We start from the raw sequence: 27,952 nt of genomic DNA, 5'->3' as shown, positions 1-27,952 counted from the left end.
GTCTAAATATCTAAACTGAAATCGCGTGCAGGGGATACACATATCACTAATTATTTCATGGCGCAGTGATATGTGTATCCCCAGAAACACAACTGTTATAATATAGCGCATCAACCTTGTCAAAACTGCAGGCAATATTAGCACCCGACGTTTTTACACTGCTTGGGTTCACTGAAGTTTGAAACTCGATAATTCCACTAAAAACGTGTGCACGCGTGCACGGGATAATAAGGGATACACATATCACTGATTATCTCATGAACTAGTGATATGTGTATCCCCATGGACACAGCTGTTATATTGGCTTTCTACCCAAGAAGAAAAATGCCCATAACATTTGCATTGTCAAAACTGGCTTGCTAGAAATATTCACACCCGGCATTTATTCATAGCTTGGGATTTCTGGAGTTTCACTGACCTCGGTTGTACACCGTCGCCGACCGCATGCAGGGGATACACATATCACTAATTATTACATGGCACAGTGATATGTGTATCCCCTGAAGACAGCCGTAATCTAGGCTAACTGCCGAAGAATAAACGTCGAATATTATGAAACGTGCTAGCAATATTCGCAGTATAGCAATGTTAATACGGCTTGAGACTTAACATATCTTACAAAAAGTCGAACTGAAAAGCGGGTGCAGGGGATACACGAGTGCCACTAATCATTTTATGGCGATCGGGTCGAAGCCGTGATATGTGTTTCACTCCACGAATAATTCAGATGCAAACAAGGCGATGAACAGTGGAGAATATGCGTTACTCGAGGGGTGAGAATGCACCGCGTCGAACCGCGCAATTAATATCGTCCTAGAAATCCCGTGCCGTGAAACTCAAATTGAAATATATCTAGATCCATTTGGTGTTCAACTTTAAATTCATTATATCCTGCTCGCAGAAAACCAGTTAGGATCAAGAACACAATTCCAGCAGCAGATACGTAAACTTTTTCAACTACAAAAATTGAGATTTGTGTTTTGAGCCTGTTTGGGTTAGTCGTTCGTCCAGTAAGCGACCGGACGACGAGAGCTTTTTAAAGTAGAGGGGAGGGGGGTGGGGGATACACATATCACTGGTCGCCATTTTGGAGGGGATACACATATCACTAGTGATATGTGTGCGGGGATACACATATCACGGGCATACACATATCACTGTGACAGGGGTACCAAGATCCCCTTTTGAGGGCGTGGCTAACCTAAAAGGTACCGCAAAAGCTCCTACTGGAGACTTTTTGAGGCTGAACACCTTGAGAGGTACCAAAACCGCTTTTCTAACCCGTAAAAGGTACGACGAACAGCACCGGCCTTGTTATATGGGAGTCCCCTTCTCCCCCGGTTGAGGAGGGGGGGGGGTTGGAGGAGAGGGTAAATCTAACGATTGGATCTAACACTTCTCAGAAGCAATCTCATTCATGTCAAACGGGCCGGGCCTTTTGGATCTGATTTTACTACTAACCTGTACTCTAAAGAAACCGTTTGAGAAGTAAATGTCAGGAAATCTTTGACCGGCGTGTACAGCAGTTCTAAAGTGATTGCAGTGGTTCCCCAATTCATGTCAGGTTTCTGTTGTGTCGGGCTTCGTGTAGCGTTTGCCGTTGTACTAGAAGTACGTCGACGATCTCTTCTATCGGTAACGATAGTTTGAGAAAAGACTGTTAGATGGCACTCTCGGTACGCTGTGAAGCCAGTTGAAGTGGACCACTGGTGATCAGTGATTTCAAGTTTGTAGAACGCTCTTGATAGCGTCAAGACGGTCCTCAGCAGACTGTAGCTCGCGTCTTGATTTGTCAGTAAGGGGTTTTAGTATGATCGTCAAGTATTTAGATAGTTGATAGGTAAGGGACCCACAGAATCAGACCATATTGGTCGCATGGATATACCTGGTTTGTGCAATTTCGTTAGTCCGTAAAGTTTCCGTGGTTGTGGTACTGAGAATCTCAGTCGGTAGTAGCGCCAGTCTCCTCGAGTGCAACTAGGCGCTGGCGTTGGGTCGCGCAGTATTGTGTCAAAAAAGAAGCAAACTTAAGTCAAAATTCCACTAACTATAACGATACTTTATTTTCATCCTTTTCAGTATTTACAGATACAATTTTACACATTTCCCTTCACATCCTGCTTAACGTTTTAAATACTTTTCTTGATCTCAAGTCCCTTCACATTCCAAACAGTTCGCCATTCATCTGGGCCCAAATGTGTGCGCGAGGTGACCCACCCAGCCTCTTCAAGGCCCTTGATGAATGCTGGGAAAGCCTGGAGGGTGAAATTATGGGCTAGTGCTACTAGATCCCACGAACAGTCACTGGGCTGGTTCCTCTCTGCAAAACAAAAATGAAGAGAATCATAAATTGGGGATGTGAGGTTCTAAAACTATTTTGAGGGTTAGGAGATCAGTGAATGCAGTTGGATTTTAACGGTAAAGAGCTTGAATTTTCTGCCCTTATAACTTCCTTTGCGGCCGTTTTTTGGGTCTTTATTCAACACTTCTTCCCGCTAACGGCTTCTTAAACCTGAACGGCAGTCTTTTCTGCGGTTTAGGCCTATCAGCTGTGAGCCAGTCGCGCAACTGAACAATATCCTTAACCAATCAGAAGTCGACTTAAGAATACGCAAACGACGGCAAGCGCGGGAAAAGTCGCGTCAGCAGCATTTCCACCTGATTGGTCAGTAAAAATAACACAAACAGTCGCAAACCAATCAGAGCTCCTCAAACGCGGAATAAAAAAAAAATGAACTGTTTCCACTTTTTAGGTTCCCTAAAATACTGCTGAGATTACTTGAAACGAAGTACTCGAGCATAATGGAACTCAACGTAACCGGACTGCAAATTTTGGTTTTTATTTTTTTTCTTGACCTACCTTGCCACCAAAAATTATGCAAAGCCTCCAGCGCTCTTTGACCGCCATCTAAGTCACTCAAACCCTTTAAAAATGGAAAGAAAAGATTAACTCGAGTTTACGTTAATTGAGCATGGGCCATTCAAGAAAATAAAATAGACTAAAGTTCTTACTTGTCTTTTCAGAGAGTTGTCTGTATAATATGGATTAAACAGTTGCCGGTAATTACCTTTGTTGAATTCGGTCTGGTGCGTATCACATAATCTAAAGTACAAGCCTGGAAACAGCTCTGAAGATGATCTTCAGCAGTGGAATCTTCATGTAACACTATATGAATGGAACCTGTGTTGAGGAAGAATTTCATCAAAATACTGGCAGGGCTAGAAAAACTAACCACCCCTAGGGCGGATACAGGATTTTACAGAAGGGGGTTCAAGATACACACCACCAATTGCCTTCCCTGTCGAGGGGTCTGGGGGCATCTCCCCTGTAAAAGTTTTGAAATTGAGGTCCTCGGAAATGGGATTTCCAGCATTCTGAGGCCAAGTCAGCATGATACATTTTTTTTTTAATTTAAGGGGTTTGACCGAATCTCCCCAACCCCTAGATCAGCCCCAGCATCAATGAAATCAAAAGGACAAACTAGCAATAAGAAATTTGAAATAAAGTTCACCTGAGCTTCTCCCTCGGAGAAAGTTTAGTTTCATAATATATCGGCTCTCCTTTGAGCTTGGTAAGGCAGCGTCAAGGTCACTCACACTGAAATACAGGAATATTGCACATATGAGCAGATAAGTCAAGAACTGTACACAGTTGTCTGGTCAGCCAGTTGTTCTCCGCATGTTTGACAGATCATATTGTTTTACCTTTTTACTACAGAAGTAAACTCTGCTCCTAAATGGATTCTGAGACACTCTCCTGTATTAAAGCCTGAAAATATAAGGAAATGCAAATCACCTTAAACTACGCTAACACTATGGCTACAACTAAAGCCTTGACAAGAACTTTGTAACTGACAGCTAATTATATTACTTTTTGCATCGTGGGAACAATGTACAATTTATTCCCTCTGGCTTGGTCCACAGTCCCTCTTATTCTGTATGTGCCACACTTAGTGTTCGCAGCCTTTTCCTCTCACCTTTTTCTGTCCTTTTGCTTAGCAAACTAATCACAAAAACTGGCTGAACATAGGCTACTAGAGTGTCAACTAGTTCATGCACTTATTTTTTAGACAGGGTCTTAAAACCTCATTTGTTTTGGTCATAACATTGGCCTTAAAATCAGTTCTCTGTCTTCTGCTGCAGTACCTTCATTTGTATCATTTTCTTATGCACTTCAAGTGATATCAAGGACAAGACAATAACATTTTATTGGATGTTGAGTGAAACTTTACCAAATACAACAGGCTCTCTACTGCCCACTTCCTCTGGCGTCATGATACGACCTTCACGCAGAAACTCATCGACAAGGACATGGAGGCGAGGTACGTTGACTGTTTCCATGACAACAGATGACACAGCTCGAAAATTCGCATATAGATGAAGGAATGTGAAGACGAAAAACAAAGTCCATGTTAGACTGGGAAGGAAAAAACATGACACAACATGAGTCATCTCAAAGACTTGGATGGAAACAAGAGTATTGTCTTACATTTTGAATTTTGATTGCCTCACTTCAGCAAAAATTCCTCTTGGTTCAAGATGTACATGATTTTGATAAGCTCTGGATCATTTAGACCATATAAAAATGCAAAAATGGTGTTCCTGGAAAAGGACTTTTAACAACATGAAGAGCTGTGGAAAACTAATACTGACAAAAGCTGAAATACATACTTCAAAATGCAATAATGATGTTGGCAACCTTTTTTCATTTTTCTTTGAGGGAGAATTATATCTTCAATCATAAATTTATCTTCTAATAGTTAATAGTGTAAACAAAGTTGCATTTTCTTTTGAAGAAAGTATGTACTGTGTAAAGTTCCAGTACGGATCACTTCGTGGATAAGAAGAGAAACAGGAAATGGCGAGAAGGCCTAACAAAAAATCATGAAGCCTATAACAATACAATACTTATTAAGACACGACAAGTTAGGCTGACACAAGTTAGGCTGTGTAAAGTTCCAGTACAGATCACTTCGTGGATAAGAGGAGAAACAGGAAATGGGGAGGAGGCCTAACAAAAAATCATGAAGCTTATAACAATACAATACATATTAAGACACGACAAGTTAGACTGACATAAGGTGGACATTGTGCTGGTGTAAAAAAATTTTAGGATAAGAAATGTAAGCTTTAATAGATTTCAAAGAGGGCAGAGGGATTGAGTTAACAATATCCTCACCTATGGTGTTGCCACGGTGGCCATAAAAAAAATGTTATGATGTCTTGTACTTACAATGCATTTCCAGAGACCAGAGGTGTAATTATCAGACCAGTTATGAGTGCCATCAAGTTTACTAGAGTTTCCTAAGTGGGTAAATTTTATTAAGTAATCATTGGTAGGTATTACAGGGATAAAAAGAGTTTGGAAATAGCTGAAAATTTTCCACATTAGAACAAAACCACAGATATTTTCACGTCAAGTAACTGTGGACTGTGGAGCTGTTTGATATCAAAGGCTGAGTCATAACAATCCAGTAGATAGCAACACCAAAGACAAGGCAAATTTTAACATCAGTTAGGGTTCATTATCATTACACTTTAACTTTACAATACAATTTATATACATAACATTTGAGCCCAGCAATCCAATTCAGTCTCTTGCTCATCTCTGATTCCATAAAGCTTGCAGTGACCAGATGGGATGCTAATCCAGTGCTGTGTACTCCCTCCCCTACCCCAACCAGCATTAAATTTGCCAATCAACAGTCCAATACACTACCCATTAAACCACTGTGCCTCCCTATTATGCTAATACAATAGTCAGTGTGAAAACAAAGAGTACTGACAATCAACTCTGACACAACATGGGTATGACTGCAACACTTGCAAATTGGTTGTTAATTGCCTTTGTCGTAATATAACCACCTGACAATTCTACATCTCACCTGGCTTCCATCTTTAGCTGCTACATCAGCCATATTGTCCCTTCTGGCCTGGTGCTGAGTCATGGCAGCTCTAGTAGCACCTCCTGCCACACCCACTATGGACTACATCCGGCAAAAAATAACAATCAACAAAACAACAAGAAACCAAGAGAAGAATTTTCAACATGACTGACAAATAATTATTGTAAGTCATTGCAAACTTTTCAAAACTCATCCATTCTCTACCTTTGTTATACTGGACACACAAGCCAGAATAGTAAAGTATGTTTTGAACAATGGAGCCAACATGTCAACCAATATTGATGCATCATTCAGAATATCAGCAAACAACCTGAGAACAGGAAAAATGTATTATTAGTTATGATATTGTGGTAACTGTAAATTTTAAAAACGTTCCAGAAATCATGCTTGTGATTTGTGTTGTACTTGCATCAAAATAAATCTTGCGATTGAACATCATTATCCTGAACTCTCAAGAGCAAATAATTTATTTTGATTTGGCAGCAGTTCAAGATTGCAGATAGTAAGTAATAATTATATTAATATAAATATTATATGGTCTACAGAATGGGTTGGTCTTGACCTTACTCTAACTAAAGACAATTCACCTCCATTTCTTTGCATCACAATCCAAATTACTCCTAGAAAGACAAAAGATTGTCATGTCTTTGCAAACTTATAAATCAATTATCACAATACATTACTATACACAAAACATTCAGGTTAATGGTCAAGTGTAAGCAAAAGTTATCATACCCTTGTATCCAGGCAAAAAGAATACTTCCAACCATACCAGTGCCACCTAAACACCAAAGAAGCCAGTTGAGTAAAAGCACATAACTTGTCTGGCTCTAAAACAAAGCACAAATTATGACCCTGGCCAGCACCTAAAAACCTGGACCAATTGATCCTTGGCCCACTGCAACTCCCACGAATCGTGAATAAATATTAAACAGTCAGTAACCAAGCAATTTCTGAAGTGGGTTATTTTGGAGCTCTTCAAATTTCTGTTTGTACAGTTAATTCTATAATTTCCAGCTTGTGTAATTTAATACTGCTGCATGGCTTAAGATTGGATTGTGATTACTGGTACTGTAGCCTTTATATTTAGGCAATTTCTAAAGTGGGCTATTTTGGAGCTCTTCAAATTTCTGTTTGTACAGTTAATTCTATAATTTCCAGCTTCTGTAATTTACTACTGCTGTATGGCTTAAGATTGGATTGTGATTGTAATAACTCAGCCTTGATATCTAAATTCAGTTGCCACTAGCCTGTGAATCCTGATGGAGACCCTCCGCTCACTGGCTATTTAACACAAATTATCACCATAGTACATAACTCATGACATACTTCTGTCTGGGCTCTAGCTCAGTTGGTAGAGCAACAGCACTCTAATCCTCAGGTGACAAGAATACCCAAATTCAAATTAAAGAGTTTCTCAATGCCTCAAGTACATGTATTCCTCTGTTTCCCTTTTAGGGCTACTGCTCAATCAGAAGAAAATTCCTGTGTTATTTTGTGGCATAATTTCCAGCCTGTGTAATAAGTAAAATAATACTGATCAGCTTACTTCTTAAAATCCATGTCATAGTTGCTGCAAGAGCTGTAGCCTTTTCATCTCCAACTCCATAACCTTTTAGCATGGCTTGGGTTGCAAGAGTACCAGTAATAGAGGAACAGAATGCCTAAAAGAAAAGCCCAACAACTCAACAACAATAAATATGACATTATCATCAATAAAACAAGTTACCGGTACATTTTATTATCAAAGATTAACTAACCTGAAGAAAGAAGACTTAAATTATGAAGTCCTCTAAAGTAACCCAAGTAAGATAACAATAAATCTTCAATAACCAATCATCATTAATGCTCATCAAAGCTCAAATAACAAGAGTACCACAAAATAATAATAAGTTGTAAAAAAATGTACAATTATCAAAAGACTCCAATTGTAGTGTAATAATGTCTGAAATGACATGGGGTGGGGTGATTGTTAAACTGCGCCAGAAAAAGATCATGAGAACTTCCAAGTAGTTTTTAATGCTAAGTCCTATTTTGACATTTTACTACACCATATACCTATTGTAAATAAATGATGTTTATCAAATGACCCATGGCCATTGCATTATTAAAATAATAACATTAACAGACAGACATTTTGAGTGAGGAGCTCTAACCTACTGCTGGCAGATTCTCAAAGCCTACTCTGTCTATCTTATAATAAATCAAACAATCAATCAATCAACTTAATTTATACACAGTAACATTTTAAGCCTAAGGCAGCTTGTGGGGTTGTGTACAACTAAAACTTTAAAAAAGACAAATACAAGGAAAGTTTAAAGAGACCATTTTTGCTTCAATAAAAGTTATAAAAAAGTCAGAAATAACAAAGGGGCTCATCCACTCTATTTTATAGAAATCTAGCTAAGAAATATCTCTGACTATTATTTTACATAGCCTTTTTTATATTGAGAAAAGGTTCAAGTCAATGTCCATTTATTGTCATTTAAACATAAATCCACAGAAGAGTTGGATGGTGGGGTGAGTAAATCATTACATACCTGCATGGTATCCCATACTTGGTATTGCAAGTAGTCTTTGCTGACACTTTCTGGGTAGCCTTGTGGAAGGAAGGCAGACTGCAAAAGATACATGCTTAAGCTAAATAAAGTGAAGGTGCGGTGACCCTCAGGGTGGCCTCATGGTTACTGCTCTTGCCAACAGACCGAGCAGTCCAGGTTCAAGCCCAGGACATTGTGTTGTGTTCTTGGACAAGATACTTAACTCTCACAGTGCCTCTCTCTACCCAGGTGTATAAATGGGTACTGTGGAAGTTAATGCTGGGAGGTAACCCTAGCCTGCGATAGACTAGCATCCCATCCAGGGAGGAGTAGAAATACTATACTCCTAGTCACTTTATACTTACTGAAACTAAAATAAGCACCAGTCTGATAAGCTACTTGACTCATATACAGACTTTACCTTTAGATTTATTTTTCTACCTAATTGATTTGGTTAAGAATACCCTTCTTTGATAATTAATGGACAAGATGACTGGGTATAAATAAATTATAACAGACTGACTTAACAAGCTATTTTTTCTTACAACAATTTAACCCTCTTCCACAGCAGAACAGGGACTTGGACTTAAATCAATTTATGCCCCCTACCCAGGAGGGACTCCCATATAGAAAGAACAGGGATGCACGTCGGAAATTAGGAAAAGAACCCCTTTGGAGGTGGAACAGATACCAAGATCCAGTTTTGCGAACATGAATGGAAATCCTTTTCACCCCTAAGAGGTACCAAATATTCTAAAATAACACATTATCTCCTGTCATATGTTTTTTGGGCTCAATACCCTGAAAGGTACGGTAGGTACTGCAAAAACTCCTGCTGTAGAACTTTTAAAGGTAAGAGGTACCAAAATCACTTTTTGACCTCTAAATGGTACGACGAGCACCCCCATTCTTTTTATATGGGAACACCTGACTCCCCCACCCCCTCCCCCCCGTCTCCCCTCCCCCGGGTTAATACCCTTTCCGGCTTTCCTCTCCAGCTTAGTAAAAAATGTCAGTAAGATCACATAGTTACCTTGAAAAACTGTTTAAAGGATGAAGTGATTTCTCTTCTCCGTCCAATTCTTTCTAAATTTCCATTTTCTGCGGAGAACCTATATTTTCTCTCTAAAGTTCCCGATCCGTATTTCTCCGAAGCAACTACAAACTCATCCACCATTTTGCCACGTTGAAAAGGTACTCCATATATGATGACTGATATGTTCTTCAATGGGTATCTGCCGCTGACAGTTTTAAAATGAGCTCTACCCAGTTCTCTTCATTATTCGATATGGCGGATTTCAGTCCAGAGAGCCGTCCACGAGAGATCGTCTATAGATGACTCTTTGTTGGAAAGATTTGTGCGATCAGACACATGTATTTTTACGTCTATAGGTCGTCCGCGACCCTAAAAAGATTGTTTAAGAATATTTACTCGTCAGCAGCTTGTTATCATAGTACGATGGATCTCAAAGAGGTTGTCACGAGGCTAAACAGGTTCGCGCCTTTACATCTGGCAGAAAACTGGGACAACGTGGGATTACTCGTGGAGCCTTCGCAGCCTCATTCTGTAACATCAATTCTTCTCACGAATGATTTAACCGAGAAAGTGGCGCAAGAAGCAGTCGACAAAGAAGTGAACATGGTTATCTCTTATCATCCACCCATCTTTGCTCCGTTAAAGCGCCTCACTTCTAGCAAGTTCAAGGAGAGAATTATTGTTAAAATGATCGAAAACAGAATTGCTGTGTACTCTCCACATACGGCTTTTGATGCCGTGAAAAACGGTGTTAACGACTGGCTTGCTTCAGGTTTGGGAAATGCGAGGGTGGAGCCACTTCAATACTCAAAAGCGTCGAGTCCTGGGGCCAGCCAATATAAACTAGTAACAAGAGTGTTGACCAATCAAGAGCCAGATAGAGCAATAAGGCTTCAAGACAGCCTCAGGGGACTTGGAGGAGTTGAGAGAATTGAGTGGGAAACTATAACAAGGTTAGAAGGAATCCCCTGCAAGAGATTGTGGTGAGAATTGGATTCAAATTTGTGAGGGCAAAATGCTTGAAATACTCAGTAAGACACTTACACTGTGCCAAAGTGAAAAATGTTGAAGATTATTATCCTTATTAAAAGTGTAGAGACTAGGGAGTTAGACACCCTCAGGCTATGAAGTCCTGATTTGTGAGGTATTTGACGATGTAAAATGCCAACAACATGGGGAATTTAACAAAAACACTCCCCACATTGATGATGGTCGTAAAAAATCAAACTATTTTTAGCAGATGGTTTCACTCATAGTTTCATCTTGGACTTGCCATCATGGTAAATGTAATTCTCATAATACCCTGTAGGGATGTTGCATGGAGTGAATATCACTATAGTACCTTATGTTATTTTTACACTCAAGGCTTAATTGTGATTATTTTGCAGACCACCTGACTTAGCTGAAGAAAAGATATCAATACTTTGCTCTGAGAATGGACTTGTCAACACCCTTCAGATGCTGACATCTCAGTTTCCTGAAGCTGCTAGCAACACAGAAATGTTTCCTCTTGGACAGGTAACCTATTCATCTATTACATGTTGCCTTTTTTCATTTTTCTGGGTATTATCTCATATGTCTTCTTGGGGGACTCCACTACAAATTCCTATTCTTTGGGGAGGGACTCCCCAATATAATTGTAACTCATCATAACTTTTAGGGGGTTAGATATGGTATTTAAACATAAACTAAAAAAAATTGATTTTAACACCTGTTATACTAGAAGTATCCCAAATAGATATTACAAAATCCAATCGACTCTTGTTTACTAACTCAATTCACTCTTGACACTTATCGATAGGTACAACTAGTCATAACTTTTAGGGGGTTAGATTTGGTATTACTTGGGTACTAAATCTTAAATATTAAACTGCCACAACAAGATTCTGGTATCCTGTGGAGTTTCTTTTTATAGTTTCCCATGAGATGTTCTGTCATTTTTTAGGGGGGAGTCCCCCCCCCCCAGATCTTTGCTAGTTTGTTGCTATGAAGCAAAACCTAGCAGAATTTGTTCCATTTTACACTTGTTAAACAAAAGCTTTTTAGTTATACATCTTCCATTAAAAACTTTAACACATTTTCAGATTCCAATCTTGGGTACTGGTCAAGGACGGCTTTGTACTTTACACTCACCAGTTACTTTGTCTGAGTTGATAAACCGCATTAAAAACCATCTTAACCTCAAACATGTTCGTCTTGCTTTGGCACATACTGACATGCCTCAACAAGGAAGTCCTCTTCAAAGTCACATTCAAACTGTTGCATTGTGTGCTGGGTCCGGAGCTAGTGTGCTACATGGGATTAAAGCAGATGTGTATCTGACAGGGGAGATGTCCCATCATGAGGTACTTGATGGAGTGTCACAGGGAGTGCATGTGATCTTATGTGAACACAGCAACACAGAACGTGGATTCCTGACAGAATTTAAAAGCAAGTTGAATGTCTTGTTAGATGAAAAGATTAATATCTTTGTTTCTTCTTTTGATATGGACCCTCTTCAAATATTGTAGTGAACTGTTTGTAACACAGATTGGAAAAAAATGTTGAAGTAAGCTATCTCTTCATCAAACTACTGCTTCAACCTTTCATTTTCAGATGGTGGATGCACATAGGAAAAATAGTTTTATTGTTTATTTGTCTGACACAAAATGATCATCAACTCTTTCATTTTACTGTATTGGAATATTTAGTTGGAAAGGACAAAATAATATGGTAGGAAAAGAGACTATCTTTTCAGGACGTGGGTCTGTGCTTGTTGGGCCATTTACTTATAATTTATTTATTGTTGGGCCATTACTACAATAATTATTATTATCAATATAAACAAGGAAATTTGCCAAATGATTATTTGACAAGAAGATGCAATTTAACACAACTTTATTGAAGTATTAAAACTCCCCCAACAAATTTCTAAACTTTATAGAACTCCATTTGTACAGTGATTGTGTCGTGTTCAAGTTCAGTTTGTCTCAAACATTGCCACTTGAAACAAACTTGTTTAGCATTGTTTGTTTTTTATTTTGGCTGTAAACTTTTCGTTGGATAAAAACTAATTACATACAGCTTCGAAAACTTTTTCCAGGCAAAAAACTCTAACTGTAGATTAAACGTGTGTGGTCTGCAAACCAGGCAAACTGTTGACTGCTTAAATTTCCTAAATGTGCCTAACAAATTTAATTTCTTTGTTTAATTGAGCGAGGAAAAAAAAGGTAGAGAAATTATTTATGTAATAATGATGTAACTAATTAGCTTAAAATATATGCGGTTTGCAAACCAGGCAAACTCTAGACTGTTTCCTAGTCATAGTTCATTTGGAAATGTCATTGAAATACAACAAAACCTTTGTAAAAAGTTCTGCTGTAATATTAGCGGCAGCCACAGGCTGCTGCTGTTAAGTCTGGAATATGTTGGAGTGTAAAACTTCCATCGTCTTCCTTTCTCCAGACGTCCATTCCTTGTAATGCAGTTGGCACGCACTTTGATTTTAAGTACATTTTCTGAATTGATGGATTAGAGAGCCTGCTTCTCGCAATTTCCAATATCCAAGCATGTGTTGACACAAAACTTGGGTGCGAGTTCACGCTGCCGGTTACGTCACACTGACCATAGCATGAAAAGAAGTCAATGGTTTTTGTTGGCATCACAAATACATTGGACAGTCCTAACTCAGCAAAGGTCGCTCTGAAACTGTAAAGTTTACAAGTTGGTTTTCTACCGCCACTGCGAAGTTTGTAATGGTGCGCGTTCACAGCACTGTGAAGTGGGCTCGTTATCTTCGTGGAAACGCCCTTGAAGTACGCAAGAAGGAAAACAGGTCCGTATTGTTTCCACGCTTGACCTTTGATAGCTTTGCTCCAAGTTTTTAGAACCAGTTCTCTAGGTTGTTTCCACGCAGACTGTGTGATGTTAAAGTCAACTTTCAACTTTGCATGATCTTCTGGTTCTTTCCACTGCTCCAAAATCCAAGTAATATCGTACAAGTCCGTGGTACGTGTAGTGTTTTCAGGGACGCCCCGTGTGTTCCACGCCTGGCTAAGCCCGCTTTCCTCTTCCATGTTAAGATCGTAAATGACCTTATGATTGTGAAATTTCACGAACGCCAACTGGACTTTGAAAGTGCTGGCCATGTCGATCGCAAAGGGATCAAAGACTGCTGTGAGCTTTGTCTTGTCGCTAGCGTTAGTGTTTCGACGAAAAAAATCTGAAATATAAATGACAACGAAGAAACAATTTTTTTCTTTTTACTTATGGAAGACAGTTGAACAAAACACGAAAAACCTACAAAGCCCTATTAAAACAGGGCTGAGATCATTTTTAACAAGGTGAATTCCGACTTCTTTTATAGTTCTGAAATCAACTTTGCTATTAACATGCACCTTTTGAGCTTAATTCTTAGTTTTGAAATCCACAAGAGTAATTTCCTTCTGTGATGAGCAGTCCCTTATAAAATAATGAATGTGTGGAAATTGATCTCACCTTTGTCAAACGTAAACCGAACATTTTGGTGTGCTGGTAAAATACCTAGATCCTCTGTAAGTTCTTTGACATAGTTTAACAGGGTTGTGTCATTCCCACTATCAGCCAAATTTGCGGAACTCAAAACAGCGCATACTACAAGAAAAGTGAAGGCCAACATTGCCATTGCAGAAAAATTCATCGTTAACTGTTGTGATGGCACGAACAATCTCAAGTGAGGAAAACTGGATGTAGAGAAAGGGAGAGTTCTCCTTTTATACATTTTGGACGTAGACGTCAGATATTCTCGTCGCGACGCTAAGACGCCTAGTATACAAACTGGCTTATAAACGCAACATTTTTCATGTAAAACTGATTTAAATGTGCGAAAGACGTCTGAATCAAACGTCTCACGGCCGGGTTATCGACCAAATCGTCGAGACTGTCTAAATTTAGGGAGCGTAGCTAGCCATTTTTGGCTTGCAAGCCCGTTCCATACCTCGTAAGTGTGGTGCGGCCGGGGATGGTGGGGATGGGGGAAGTCAAGTAGGCCTATGATTTGTTCAATTCATGCTTTATTACAACTCAAGGTGTCTTATATGTTTTTATCATTTTAAAGTGGCCAATCAGAAACCAATCAATTTTTCGCTATCATGATTACTTTCGGTTTTTTTTCCCCTCTTTCTGCAAAGTAAAATTGATACGTCTAGCGGGCAGGCCTTGTCGAACATTGTACAAATACCTAAAAACGTTCAACCCGATACAAATACTGCGAAAGCATTGCTTCTCATATTAGATAAAACAGTGAAAACTTTTAACAAAACCCGCAACCACTTGTGCACGCATTACATTTAATCTAAACACAGAACTTGACGTGGGAAAGAAACCCGAAAAGAAGGTTGAGGACACGAGCACTTAGATGGTTTCCTTGAGTGGGTTTTTATTTTTTCGCAATTTTCTTTCCTTCTACGTTTTCTTAACAAAGTCACCCAGAAAACTAGTTCTATGAAACAAAAAAAAAGAACATTCCAAGAAAAAATAAATATATACCGAGAAAAGTTTGTAAGCCCGGGCTTACTAACTTAAAGGGAGCTACGCCCCTGGACGTACCAAGGAGTCACACAGTTGATGAGTCTAGCCTTTAAACGCTTCAAAAACTGTTGAAAAGCGAAAAGATGGGAGACTTCATAGACATTGAGGAAAAATGCGACTACAAGATAACTTTAACTTGTTAAGAAGGGACTGAAATAGAGCTGTGGGTGCAAACGAAGAAAGCTCAGTATTACAAAGGATTTATGGGAAAGAAAGAGAAAAACTTAAGCCTGGAAAATGCCTGGCCCGAGAAGGCGACTGGTAACTGTTCATTTCGTCTACGATGCAAAAGAGAGAGAGAAAAGAACGGCAGTTGAATTCTGATAAGCTAAATTGCAGACAAATTGTCAATTTTGGCGTGGGTCAGAAGTGTCATTCTAGGGAGAAACGTCAATCAAATCGCGCCTTTGTCAGGCTTACCTTTCTTTATAGGTTTGAAATTAACGCAATATGAAATTAACTCGAATTATACAAAACTCGTGCTCTTTTTAGTCGCATTAATTTTATTGAGTGTCATTAATCTCTGTGATATCAATTTATTGCAATCTTAATTTCTGCGACCTTAACCTTTTTTTTTTTTTATTTTAACCACAACACGAAATCCTTGTTTCATTCCAGCCGACATTCCTTGTATTAGAAATCCCTCTATCGCCCAAGCGAGAGAGTGTTTCTGAGGCTTTTATTTCTTGGAAGTCTATCTTGCACGTTCTCCTTCTAACTTCTACAACTTCTTCTTCTACTTCTTCTTCTACTACTAACAAATGCACACGCACTTAAAAACGATATCGGTAGCCATGTGTGGGCCACTCGAGACGACAGATCTTGCAGATAAAACATCTTTACAGGACACTAACCCAAACATTTTCTCACGACTTTCAGAAGCGAACTACAAAGTTATTTAAACAACCAATAGAAACTAGACAAACTAAAATTTAGAGAACAAGAAACGTAAACAGGATCCTTGCGGGAGATTCAGACCAAGGACAGTAGACGAACCCAAACATGACCATCGATGGGGTATTATTTGGAGCTTAAGTACTCTTGATAAACTAACGTAGTGGCTACAAAATGATCAACGATTGGTGATCACGAACCAAAAATACTAAATTCCATAAAAAATTATTGAACTTCATAACACTTTCACCAGGAAAGAATAGCTTTTTTTTTCCGCGCATTATGCTTTAATCTCTCACAAAGTTAAACATATTTCTGCTTTACGGTCGCTCTTAAAAAGAGAAGTAATCTGCTTCTTAGATTTCGGCCACGATAGATTTCGAGTCATGAAACCTCCTTCGCTCAAAAATGCAGACCCCGCCTTAAATCGCCGCACTGGACAAGCATTGATATTTCAAGGCCTCCTTGTACCAGTGAAGATCTTTCCGGCCGCGCGGAAATCAATTTAAAACATCCATTATTCACTTATTTCACTGAAGCTAAGTTGTGTACGAATGGCTCGGAGCAGGTAAAGGAAAAAGCATTATTTTGTCAGGTTGGAGATCCGCTAGTACATTCGATTTTTGTTCAAATGCATTATTTATCCCGAGCTTTATTTCCTTAAGGGAAGTATTTCCAGTACTAACTCTCGGGTAAAAAAAGCCAATCATCTGCTGCTATGTAAGCATACTAATGGTTTATTTTGAACGGAGTCAGACGGTCTCACCGTATTAATGGTTTAGTCTCACTCGCGTCGCAAGTTAAACTGTAAATATAGCTAAATATACTGTAAATTGTCGCTTTTTTGTCATTTTTTTTTTTTTTTTTTTTTTTTTTTGCAGTTTTCACTAGTTCTAGTAACCGTAGTAAAAGTTTATAGTAATTGTCCGCGATTAAAAAGTAGTGTAACGTAAGCGGTTTAAATAATACTGTTGTTTTCGTCAAGCATTGTAATTATAGCAAGTTGTAATTAGCGTAAGTAGCTGTATTGTTGTAGTTTTATACGTATTTTTTTGTAATTAATAATGTAAGTATGCGTGCTGTAAAAAATAGGTAATTAATAATAATAATAATAATAATAATAAAAAAAAAAAAAAAAGCATACTAATGGTTTATTTTGAACGGAGTCAGACGGTCTCACCGTATTAATGGTTTAGTCTCACTCGCGTCGCGTCCCTGAATCTTATCTGCCGAGGGGATACTGATCACTGCAAATTCCCCCGCGCTATCATGTCGCCACCCACCATTAACATTCCTACAACATTACTGAAGAATATCGCCTCCCTGTCGCTATATATGCATTATAGCGAGAGCATTTTGTGCTCTGTCAGAATAGGCGACATCAGGTCACTTATCTATAGAAGATATTCATTTTAGAAGCGCTGAAATCACTTTCCAACTGACAACCACCCACGTTTCGATTGCACACAAACTCTTTGCAGCTCTCCTAAAGTCTCTCAAAGCGTGTTTGTAATTAAAACGAGAATCTTTACCTTGTTTTTTCATTCGCAAAATAATAAAATTAATTAGGACAGTTGAGCACTCAATAAGGAAACCAACAGTCGATTGGTCTAATGGAAAAGAAAAACAATTAATGTCACATAACACTAAACAGACTGTCTGTTGCTGATGTACTGGCGATTTAAACCATCACGCTGGACAACACGTGGCTTCTAATGGGTTAAAACAGGTTGTCTTCCAACCTGTTCCACTGTTTTGTCAACACGTGTGTATTCATGGCCAATTTCTTTGGCTTTTATGGTCAGTTATGTTACTGATTCCCTTTATATTAACATTAACCTTCAATATTATGTCTTCATTACATACCTGTAGTTCTTTCCCCCAAAAGCTTTTTTCTTCAGTGTACTAATTAGCTGTGTCCTGACAGATGAAAACATGCTGTAAGAATTCCGTCGTCAAAGCTGACGTTTAGTCATGCCTTTTTGGAGCTTTATAGAGGTAGTCCCGAAGCAAACGATGAAACTTCATTTCCCAAAATTGCATCCACTTTTGGGCGCAAACGGGACATTTTTTCCGCAGGCAAATTTCGTTTCTGAACAGGAAAGAAAAATGCTCCTGAATGTTTGCAGGAACATTTCACTCCCCCCCCTCCCCCCCCGTCCTCTTTGTACTCACTCAAGAACATTTGGAGGCTAGCTGACAAAAATGTTTCCGCGTCAATGTTCCCTCGTTTTGTGAAAACTAATAATAAGGCCCAAGAGGAGGAAAGGGAAAAGCATTTTCCTTTAGCTCCTTCAGCTATGTGAGATGAGAGGATGAAAACTCAGCCCAAGTACCTGTTCAGTTTTCGCTATATTTAGTGTCAGTTTTCTTTTATGTGTACAGACAGCACACATGCGTATTATTAACTTATCATCCTTTACACGTGGCAACAGGTAAAGAACCTGTTACATGTGCAGTGTGTCACCCGTTCAGCTCATTCTTGGATCATTTACCGTCGTGATCTGGATTTTCCAGAAGTCCTTCAAAGTGTACTTTTAGATTGGCGAAAAAATTCAGTCCTCCAAATTTAGAGATAAAAGGCTGGCGGACTGCATAAACGGATTGAAGATTTGCTGTCGAATCCTCAGGTCTTAATTTTTTTTTCCCTTTTTCGCTTTTTTTTGCATGCCAGTCAAACTGATCAAGCCTCGGAAGGCAAATTACCTGTAATAATGCAAATTTCAGTAATCCATGACATTTTAGAACCCATGCCAAATCATGTGAGCTGTCCAGTGATGTTTCACCCTGTTTTACGAAGCAAACTTTTTAACGATGTAGGCAGCTAAGTACAGACTAAAATTCTCCTGACTGAAATTAGCCTACAGAACAGGCGTAATTTTTTTGCGTATTTTAGGCGAAAAAATACGCAAAAAAATTACCTGTTCTGTAGGTTAGACCGAAATAAAAGACTAATCGATTGTGGAAAATTCTGGTGTCGTCATGATCAGTAGCTAGTTCAGTCCGGGTTACAACGTAGCTGAGTAATTACTAAAGCCAAGAGAATTTTATACAGATGCGATCTAATTTGGAACTCTTGCCTGACCAGAATATTTGTAGTCAAAACTTTCACTGTTTTTATGCTATCTTTTGTGTACCATTTTCAAAACCAAACTACTCAACAGGCACGCTCTATAATCCTAAGCAGAAGCATATCACCTACTAGGAGATATGCTTCTGTCCTAAGCCGACAAATATATATATATATTTTTTGAGTACAAATCATCTAGAAGACAATTAAACTCTGACGCTTAATCATTCTGGTTGGAGAATATTCGAAAAAGAAACAGAATTAATTCAATTTTAACATACATCACGAGAGCTTCTCAAATGTGTTTGTTCAAAGTAACGGCGAATTAAACTGGTTTTCAGTAACACTGCGCTCCTTAATATTCAGAGGTACACGGAATATAAGATCACAGTTTTGCGTATTTACAGAAACGGCCAAGACGGGCTAGAAAAGAAACCGCCCCAGAGACTGAGAATTACTGAGCAGTCTTAATAAGGCGCGGTGGCCTCATGGTTAGTGCGCTCGTCTCCGGTCCGGGTTCGAGCCCTGGCCGGGGACATTGTGCTGTGTTCTTGGGCAAGACACTTTACTCTCACAGTGCCTCTCTCCACCCAGGTGTATAAATGGGTACCGGCGAACTTAATGCTGGGGGTAACCCTGCGATGGACTAGCATCCCATCCAGGGGGGAGTAGAAATACTCCTAGTCGCTTCATGCTACAGAAACCGGGATAAGCTCCGGCCTGATGGGCCACTTGGCTCGTATGCAGACTTTACCTTACCTTTACCTTAATAACATGCTATCCACGTGGCGTAATTGGATGTTTTACCTGCGATTACAAGCTTGCAAAGGAGAGAATAAAGAGCTGTTATGGTTGCTGAGCACGTGACGAAGTTGGGCTGAAAATGGCACGCTTGAACCTGCGAGGAACACACAAAGTCTATTGTTTTTCCTTTGTTCTGTTTCCTTATTAAGTGTTTGTCGTCAGTTGATTAATTACACTGACGGAATTTAAATCTGTGTTCCCCGACAAACACTTCATTTCACTCGGAGCTTGGCTGGCCACAGATGACCTTTTGGACGTTACATTCGGGAAATTTTATAGTTCCTAGTAAAATGGTTTTCCCTGAAGTAGAATTTCAGACAGGAGGAAGGTATTTTGCGAGGTATGTGTAATTTCTATGCGATCAGTTTGTCATGTGTAAACTTTTCCGCGAGTAAAAAGTACACCAGTTTTGTACTCGTACTACAACGAAAATCAACTTGACATGGCTGGCATTACAAGAAACAGTATCTCTTTTAATATTCGATATTCCTTTTGATTTCTTTTTGGTTCTTTAAGAAAATTATTGATCAGCAAATGGTTATGTTGGGCAGAAGGAAAGCACGCGGAAAATCGAGAGAAATTTGCAATTTTAATCTAATTAATTTGCATTAAAATTGCAAAGTCACGTGCTCAACAACAAACTGTTTGGTCTGCCATAACAACGAAATGGCGACCAGAAAAGAACGTCACTCGCGAATGTTGTGTTACTAAGAGGAAGATTAGCCTTGAGTAAACTACAAGTTAAAACCAAGCAAAGAAGAGTTTAAAATTTTCTCATAGCATCAATGTTCTAAAGATGACACTTCAGTCATAGCTGAATTTGTATGAATTTTAAATCGTATTAACAGGATTGATCGCACCGAGGAGCTCGTGATGTCAAGAAACGGGAGAGTTCATCCCGCGACGTCGGTCGGTAGTAGCGATTATGAACATCGACGTGATTTTATGGAGATGAACAGAATGAATCATGTGACGAAGTCAAGGAAGAGAGCGGAATCAGTGGAAAACTGGCAAAAGGTCTCTAAAGAAGTGGTGGTTGTTTCAAGATGGAGAGATTACATGCGTTCCATGAGGGGATCGCAGAAGGAAACCTCTTCCGGGCTGAACAGATCGGGGATGTACTCGAGAGTAAACTCGCACGTGGAAACAGAAATGACTTGTGTACTTGATAGTGATGTCGAGGACTTAGGAAATGAACGACTGGCAATGTACGATACTAATGCGTACATGAAACCAATGCCAGCCGTGAAACAAGGAGAGCAAATCCATCCTGCGATCGCAGCCAGTAGAACTTTGATTATTTACTTCGCCCAGCTGGCAAAAGCAAGTCTGGAACGCGAGCAGGAGCTTGATTTCGATTTTATAGAAGGTCTTTTTGGGGAAGGCGCTGATGTGAACTTCACTGATCGGTATGGGCAGACTGTACTGCATGAAGTCGCTCGCATATGGCATGTGGATGTCGCCAGGTTTATTTTGGAAAACGGCGGGGACGTGAATAAAAGGGATGAATACGGACGGACACCTTTACATGTTGCTGCAGCAGTTGATTATCCTGAGATGGTGGAATTTCTTGTCAGCAGTAAAGGTTAGTATAAGTCTTGTGATCGTCTTGTCTGTTTATCGGCTAATCACTGGAGCACACTTATTGTCTGAATCGATAGCATTTTATCAAGGAAATTACCCCAATGATTCAGATCATGTACATTGTAGAGGTGGACCTCTACCATGGAACACCTTACGTCATGGGATACTAAGTCATTGTCCCAGCACACACAAACACAACACTTGTCAGTTTGGCTATGTCTGTTGTCTCCAATACGGCGACTGCTGTGACCTCTGTACTCAGAGGAAAGAGTCCTACAGAAACAGTGCTAGAGTTTACCCCAGTTTGAGGAAGAGAGAAATATTATAACTACCCTCCCCCCTCCCCTGATTGGATGCTATTCGTTTGTCAGATTTCCAGAACAGTTCTCACGGTAGACAGATCCAAAAAACATTTTGGCGATAGCACAATCTCAGCCCTATACACACAAAACTTGAATTACCTACAACGACACTCCTAATACAGTTGGTTTCTATTTGTTGGAAATCCAGGAAAAAAATGTCTCCCCTCCCCTTTTACTAGATTCACACATGAGATATTGCATATTGGAACCCATGAGGGTAAGAATAAAAAATAGCCAGGTCAGTGCAATAATCTGGACCATTCAATCCCGAGTCCCAGTCAGGCCGCATTTATATGGTCTCAGGTACTTGAGACAACCCTCCCCCTGAGTTACCCCGGCCAAAGTAACTTTTAGCTTATTTCTTTGCAAAATTCAACCAACCGTTTACATGAGGATCATGAACCACAAGTTGTCTCACCTCAGCAGGTAGGGTAACCCTGGGAAGCGGGACAACTTTTCTTTGTATAAATGCTTTGGCTCGCCTAACCAGGACAATTCTCGATGTGGCGAGTGTCATGTAATGCCTAGATTTAGGGTTTTAAAAAGCAGAAATTCATATCAAAGAAGTGAAAATTAACTCAGCAAAACCCACTGTGGTCAAATGACCGAGGGAGAGGGATATTTGTACATTTAATTATTCAATAAGAGTTATGAATAATCATGCAGGGTCAACTTTGACTCCGCCTACAGGGACTACGTTTTCACATGTGAATGCTCAATGGTACTGGAGACCATGTAAATGGGGCCTCAGCAACCATCAGGCTACTGGAGTGAATAGGCATAGTGGCCCCCTGGTTTTTGTAACCTCCAGTAATGGCCCATCATGTGGTGGTCTCCTATGAGAATCTGGACTACAATCCAGTCGTTATAATGCTTATTGTAGTTACAATTATTACAAAAAACAGATAAAGAATTAAAGTTACTTGCATTAGTCAGTTCCCTCATGGCAAGTATTTGAGAACAGCCTCCCTGCCCACCTTAATTCCCTTGCAAGTCACTTACTAATTTATGTGTTTTATTTTTTCTTACAGCTGATCTTCATGCATGCACAGCAGGCGAGAATCAGACACCCACACACTATGCAGCGAAGAATGATGCAGCTAGAGCCCTCAAAGTTCTACTGAAGCTTGGTGGCAGGATGGAGGATAGAGATTACAAAAAGCGTACTCCTCTGCAAGTTGCAGCTGAGCTAGGTATGGTCATTTCTTGGATTAAGACTGGAAAATTTCTTAACATGTCTGTGATACTTCTCAGCTGTTATTGTCATAGTACTTACAACTATATGTCAGTATTTGACTGTTTCATCAGTAGTCCTAAATTGTTACTTAAGGCAAAACCAGGGTATAAATACAATTCAAACTCAATTAACAGACATCTCCAAACACTGCATTTTTAACATGCTGAGCTACTGTAAAAGCAGACAATTATTCTAACTTGAAGTCTGCTGCTCACGAGTATGTCAGTGTTTAATTGAGGTCTTGATTGTAGCTCCATGTTTTATTTCTGTCCCAGAGGAGGAGGGGACAAAAAACTTATCCACCAAATTGAGGAGCGTTGCCCGTTGTACATTGTCACTCTCTGCAAAGTTCATTTAAACCAGTTTTCATCTTCTTCGCTTTAGAACAAAGATAAATTAAAATCATAGAGTTCCTAACGTGGAATAATAAATACAGAGAAGTAAGCTTTGAAATACTTAGCTCATACAGTCCTCATGCATGTTTTATTTTACGTTCGTTTACAGATCGGTCCGAGACAGCTAAATATTTAATAGATCAAGGCGCCCCTGCAGGTGTACAGGACAATACTGGCAGCTCAGTGATGTCCTTTATGATATCCAAGATGCCTCCTGTGGCCAAAGAAGCTTTAGATCAGTTCCACAGTACAGACCGTGGAAACCGCCGACAGTATTTCTACTTGAATCATTTAGAGCCAGTCCTACCCAACGAGGAAGGCGCGTATGTGTCGTGCGCCAGATCTCCGCTGCACTGCGTGGTGCATTATAAACAAATGGAGCTTATTATGCATCCAGTGTTTAAACGACTGCTTGAAGTAAAGTGGGATCAGTTTGGCTGGCGTGGAACAGTTAAGATGATCTTCATACACGCATTGTTTGTCCTGCTGTGGACTGCACTGGGCGTGACGCTCCATCTTGGAGAAGACTCTGATTATTACAATCCACCTGATGTCTATTGGTGGCGCATTGTTTTAGAAACTCTGGCGTGTACGATGACTTTGTATTTTATTTGCCTGGAATTTCTGGAGATCGGAGCGTCGAAAAAGTTCCATCAAAAATGGAAGAAATGGAGGATCAGCCAGCTTGACAGAGATCTCCATTACTGCCACCCGCGCTGGCCAGAGGAGAGAAAATACCTCGAAATGGAACGAAACGAAATCATTGATTCCGGAATCTCTTACTTTAACGATTCATGGAATTATTTTGACTGGGTGACGTATGCCTGGATTCTGGGTATCATTGTGACCAGGATTTTTGCAGTTGTTCTCAAAAATGACTCGGCGCGTTCACTTCACCCCAAAGTGTTCGCGATCGCCTTGATCTTCATCTGGCTTCGACTGATGAAAGTTTTCCGCGGTTTTGTGACTTTAGGACCATTCATTGTCATGATCGGACATATCATAGATGATACCCTCAAGTTTGGATTCCTTTATTTTGAAATTTACGTTCCATACGTGTGTGCTTTCTGGATCATATTCGGAGGTAAAAAGAACGCCGAGATCATGGAAAAAGCAGGGCAAGACAGCAAAGGATGGGCGGACTTTAACGACCTCATGTACTCCGTGTGGCAGTTGACAGTCGTGGGGAACTACCCCTGGGATTCCCTGCTCGTAGTGGATCGACTGATGGCACAAATCCTGTGCGGAACTTATCTAGCAGTGTCTGCTATTGTGATGTTAAATCTGTTCATTGCTCTCATGTCTGACACGTTTCAGCGTGTCTATGATAACGCCAAAGCCAACGCGGCTATGCAGCGTGCAAGCACCATTCTCAACATGGAAGAAAACATGGGGGATAAGAGTCGTGAGATGCACAGAAGATTTATTCATCAAAGACTGGCCCCAGAGGTAAATTATCACAAAATCTTTGTCTCACGCAATCGTGACATCCTTCACTCATTACACTTTATTCCTTATCAGTTTAAAGTCATCCCCAGAGCCCGCGCGTTTTCGGTAACCGGTATTAAAGTCCGGAACCAGAAATTCCTTAGGAAGTATAACAATAATCTTAGTCTTGGATTTTTAATTTAACAGGAAATGTACTACGATGATGACTCCACGCAGCCAGGCTCAGGTACTCTAGAGCGCATGACACATCAGATCAAAGACGTTGTTGATGAGGTTTATGAAATGCTGCAAGCAAAGAGTAATGGAACGAGCAAGGCGGACAGGAACCTGGGGCGAGAAATTGAAAGGTAAATTTAAAAAGCGCATCAGCAAATCCAAGTTATAAATTACACTTGTTGGCAGCCTAGTTTTTCTCCTTATGGGTTAACGTATGTTATTCGAAATCAAATAGTGAAAAAGTTTGGTATAACTGAAGTAAAATATGCGATGCCAATAAAAAAATGAAATTGCTTTACTCTTTCCGCTTGAAAATCGCCTTCGAGTTGGCCCATTAGTAATGCTGTATCCAGTAGCTGGCGAAGAGCACACTTTTGTACTGTGCCTTTGAAACCTCTAAGGATTAGCTCCTTGCAAAGTGGAGCCTGAGTAGCTAACCCTTCTGGTTACCTGTTTTTTCATCCTTTCAAGACATTTTCTAGTTAGCTCTATAGGTATAGATTTGTTTAGACTATCATCTTATTCTTCATTTGATGGACAGTTCAATCCTATTCTTGCTTTCTTCCAGATTACGTTCTGACCTCGCAGAAGTATCCAACCGACATGAGGAGACTGTTAAAGACATGAGAAATGAAGTGGCGGAAATGAAAGCTCTGTTGATTCGAGTTTTGCAGCAGAACTCCGTCCCATCGCTGCCTTCTATGCGCTCACTTCAAGATCAGCATCACTCTCCGGAACATCTGAACACGAACGAGGCGCGAATGCCTACAAAACGATCGGCAAGCAGTCGGTCACGCCGTAAAAAGCATCGGCGGCAAGTCAGCCACCCAAGCGACGACGAAGTCGATCACGGGACTTACCAGGGATTGCCGCTGGGTGATGACACTAAAGGCGAGTCAAATGAGTTGCCAAGTGTTCGAGTGCTGGTCTCGCGAGTTTCGAGTAGCAGACAACATAAAGAAGATCAGGATCGCTCTTAATAATCCTCAGTATAGAGACAAACAAATGCGCAGCTCTAACTTAAAACCAACATTCAAGTAACTTATAGCTAGTTGTCATTTCAAGTTAATACTTGTTACTAATTAATTTCCATTTTGGACGGAAAAGTAAGCAACCAAAATAGCCTACGGAGCTGGTAGAATCTCGCGTGCAAGAGCTTTGTTTCAGCGTCAGCGACGAGACCGTGAAGGAGTTACCTCTAATTACTTGACCATTCACCAGTTTCCCCGCGGCTTCGCCAATTTCGTAAGAGGCTCCGCCGCTGAAACAAAGCACTCGAGCGCGAAATCCCACCAGCTACGTAGGCTACAAGCAAGACGTCAGAGATGTTGCTGTGATGACGCTAGTCATTAGAATCTACTTTAGGAATACATACTGCCCCTCTTACTCCAGAAGTGAAAGGCGACGTCTTTGTTGTGCACTTTAGGTCAAGTTACGACCAGTTACCACTTGTTTCAAGAGGATAAATTTAGTAGAAAGCTCAAATAGGGGTGGAAACTCTCCTTCGGTCAGACTTTCACATATAGTGACTTGGATTTAAAGGAGCTACGTCGCGGTTAGCGGATCTCGAAAAGTTAGCCTAGATTTTTCAAGTTCGTTGATTGTAATCAGTGTTCATCTTCTCCATCCTAAACCATCCTTGTTCCTCTATGGTTTATTTTTGTCTTTTCAGTGTTTCTCTATCTTAGGGTGCGTTTCTTTAAGAAAACCGAAGATTGGATTCTTAAATCCGAAAACAGATTGTGCGTTTCATTTCTAAACAGATTAATCCAAGATCTCTTGGATCGTGGTGCGTCAAAGGAACCGAAGAATCCACTCCCAGAGTGGATTCTTCAGTGATCTTGGATTGATCTGTTTAGTAAAGAAACGCAAAATTCGTTTTCGGATTTAAGAATCCAATCTTGGATTTTCGTAAAGAAACGCACCCTTAGTAAGCTACTATTTTCACGTTTCCTTCAATTTAAAGGCAATTTTGTACGTGGTCAAAATAGCTCAAAGTGCCGTGACTCCTTTAAGCATACTCAGTATAACTTTTTGGACGCGAGGTTTCTTCGTTCTATTTCGGTTGCACTGTGGTGTCATTTCGATTTTGCTCACGAGGTCACTTTAGCGTTGGAAGCATAGTATATTTTTACATTCATTAACATTTTTGACGAGACTTTTATACATACGACGAAATTAGACGACTAATTTATTGATAACGGAATTTTGATAAATATTGATAATGTATTTAAATATATATATTTTTTAGAAAACTAAGGTAACTACACGGCGAAGGAAAAGCTTATATAAGGTTTTATAACCAAGAAAACCTAATGAGTTGTTTTTATTTTTGTCAAACGTGGCTCATCCCAAGTAATTTATTTTATATTTTATCCCGCAGCCTTAGTGTGTAATGTAAGAGTTAACGTGTATAGAATGTACTAATTCAATGTAGCTGTTACCTCAGTGGCAGTAAACAAATTAAAAGATTTTTCTTAAAAAAAAGAATGCTTTTAATGGATATTTTTCTCTCGTCTAAAGCATCCCACAGTTTCGGTGCCGTATTTTTCCCTTGGCGATTTTCTTTTTCTCAAAATATGTGCCGGATTTGTCATATGACCCGTACGGCCCCGCGCGCCATTTCCTTGGAAAACCTAAGAATAAAGGTTCCGTATGAGGGCCGTACGCGTCGAAGTGATAGGGCTGGAAAAACTCGTACGGCCCTATGGCCCTACGCGTTCGGCAAAATCGGTAGTCAATGACGTGAATGCAAAATTTTGTTTTCCTAAGAGTGATGAAAGTGAACATTCTAACAGCGAATTTTAATATCCTGGCGAAATGTCCATGCAGAACTGCTTCAGTCGCCAACTTACCCCCGAAAGCACAGAAAGAATTGAATGCAGAAGTTCAGAACTTTATCAGAAGCCAAC

At 39.9% G+C, this 27,952-nt stretch overlaps 4 protein-coding genes across 4 annotated transcripts; 2 read left to right on the top strand and 2 right to left on the bottom strand.

Annotated features, from left to right (window-relative positions):
- Nucleotides 1-1,359: 1,359 nt before the first annotated feature.
- LOC145463019 (RUS family member 1-like) lies at nucleotides 1,360-9,747 on the bottom strand. The gene is made up of 14 exons (XM_081446717.1): nucleotides 9,480-9,747; nucleotides 8,447-8,524; nucleotides 7,456-7,570; nucleotides 6,642-6,687; nucleotides 6,494-6,526; nucleotides 6,111-6,216; nucleotides 5,886-5,987; nucleotides 5,234-5,304; nucleotides 4,233-4,417; nucleotides 3,706-3,769; nucleotides 3,513-3,598; nucleotides 3,069-3,181; nucleotides 2,861-2,924; nucleotides 1,360-2,320 (listed from the first exon to the last, which is right to left on the bottom strand). The coding sequence occupies exons 1-14, from the start codon at nucleotides 9,621-9,623 to the stop codon at nucleotides 2,130-2,132; spliced, it is 1,398 nt and encodes a 465-aa protein (XP_081302843.1). The 5' UTR covers nucleotides 9,624-9,747; the 3' UTR covers nucleotides 1,360-2,129.
- A 66-nt stretch (nucleotides 9,748-9,813) lies between these two features.
- Nucleotides 9,814-12,389, top strand: LOC145463021 (NIF3-like protein 1). Its single transcript, XM_081446718.1, has 3 exons — nucleotides 9,814-10,435; nucleotides 10,871-11,000; nucleotides 11,567-12,389. The coding sequence occupies exons 1-3, from the start codon at nucleotides 9,819-9,821 to the stop codon at nucleotides 11,990-11,992; spliced, it is 1,173 nt and encodes a 390-aa protein (XP_081302844.1). The 5' UTR covers nucleotides 9,814-9,818; the 3' UTR covers nucleotides 11,993-12,389.
- Nucleotides 12,390-12,687: 298 nt separating this feature from the next.
- On the bottom strand, nucleotides 12,688-14,124 carry LOC145463747 (uncharacterized). The gene is made up of 2 exons (XM_081447534.1): nucleotides 13,959-14,124; nucleotides 12,688-13,683 (listed from the first exon to the last, which is right to left on the bottom strand). The coding sequence occupies exons 1-2, from the start codon at nucleotides 14,122-14,124 to the stop codon at nucleotides 12,848-12,850; spliced, it is 1,002 nt and encodes a 333-aa protein (XP_081303660.1). The 3' UTR covers nucleotides 12,688-12,847.
- Nucleotides 14,125-19,775: 5,651 nt separating this feature from the next.
- On the top strand, nucleotides 19,776-27,856 carry LOC145463255 (uncharacterized). Its single transcript, XM_081446992.1, has 6 exons — nucleotides 19,776-20,137; nucleotides 20,646-21,382; nucleotides 22,775-22,936; nucleotides 23,485-24,824; nucleotides 25,011-25,171; nucleotides 25,609-27,856. Exons 1-6 carry the CDS (start codon nucleotides 20,040-20,042, stop codon nucleotides 26,018-26,020), a joined length of 2,910 nt encoding a protein of 969 aa, XP_081303118.1. The 5' UTR covers nucleotides 19,776-20,039; the 3' UTR covers nucleotides 26,021-27,856.
- The last annotated feature ends 96 nt before the right edge of the window (nucleotides 27,857-27,952 follow it).

The sequence above is a fragment of the Orbicella franksi genome, chromosome 12 (assembly GCF_964199315.1).
Source record: "Orbicella franksi chromosome 12, jaOrbFran1.1, whole genome shotgun sequence".
In the NCBI taxonomy this organism is placed as follows: domain Eukaryota; kingdom Metazoa; phylum Cnidaria; class Anthozoa; order Scleractinia; family Merulinidae; genus Orbicella; species Orbicella franksi.
This window is presented reverse-complemented; position numbering and strand designations above follow the sequence as displayed.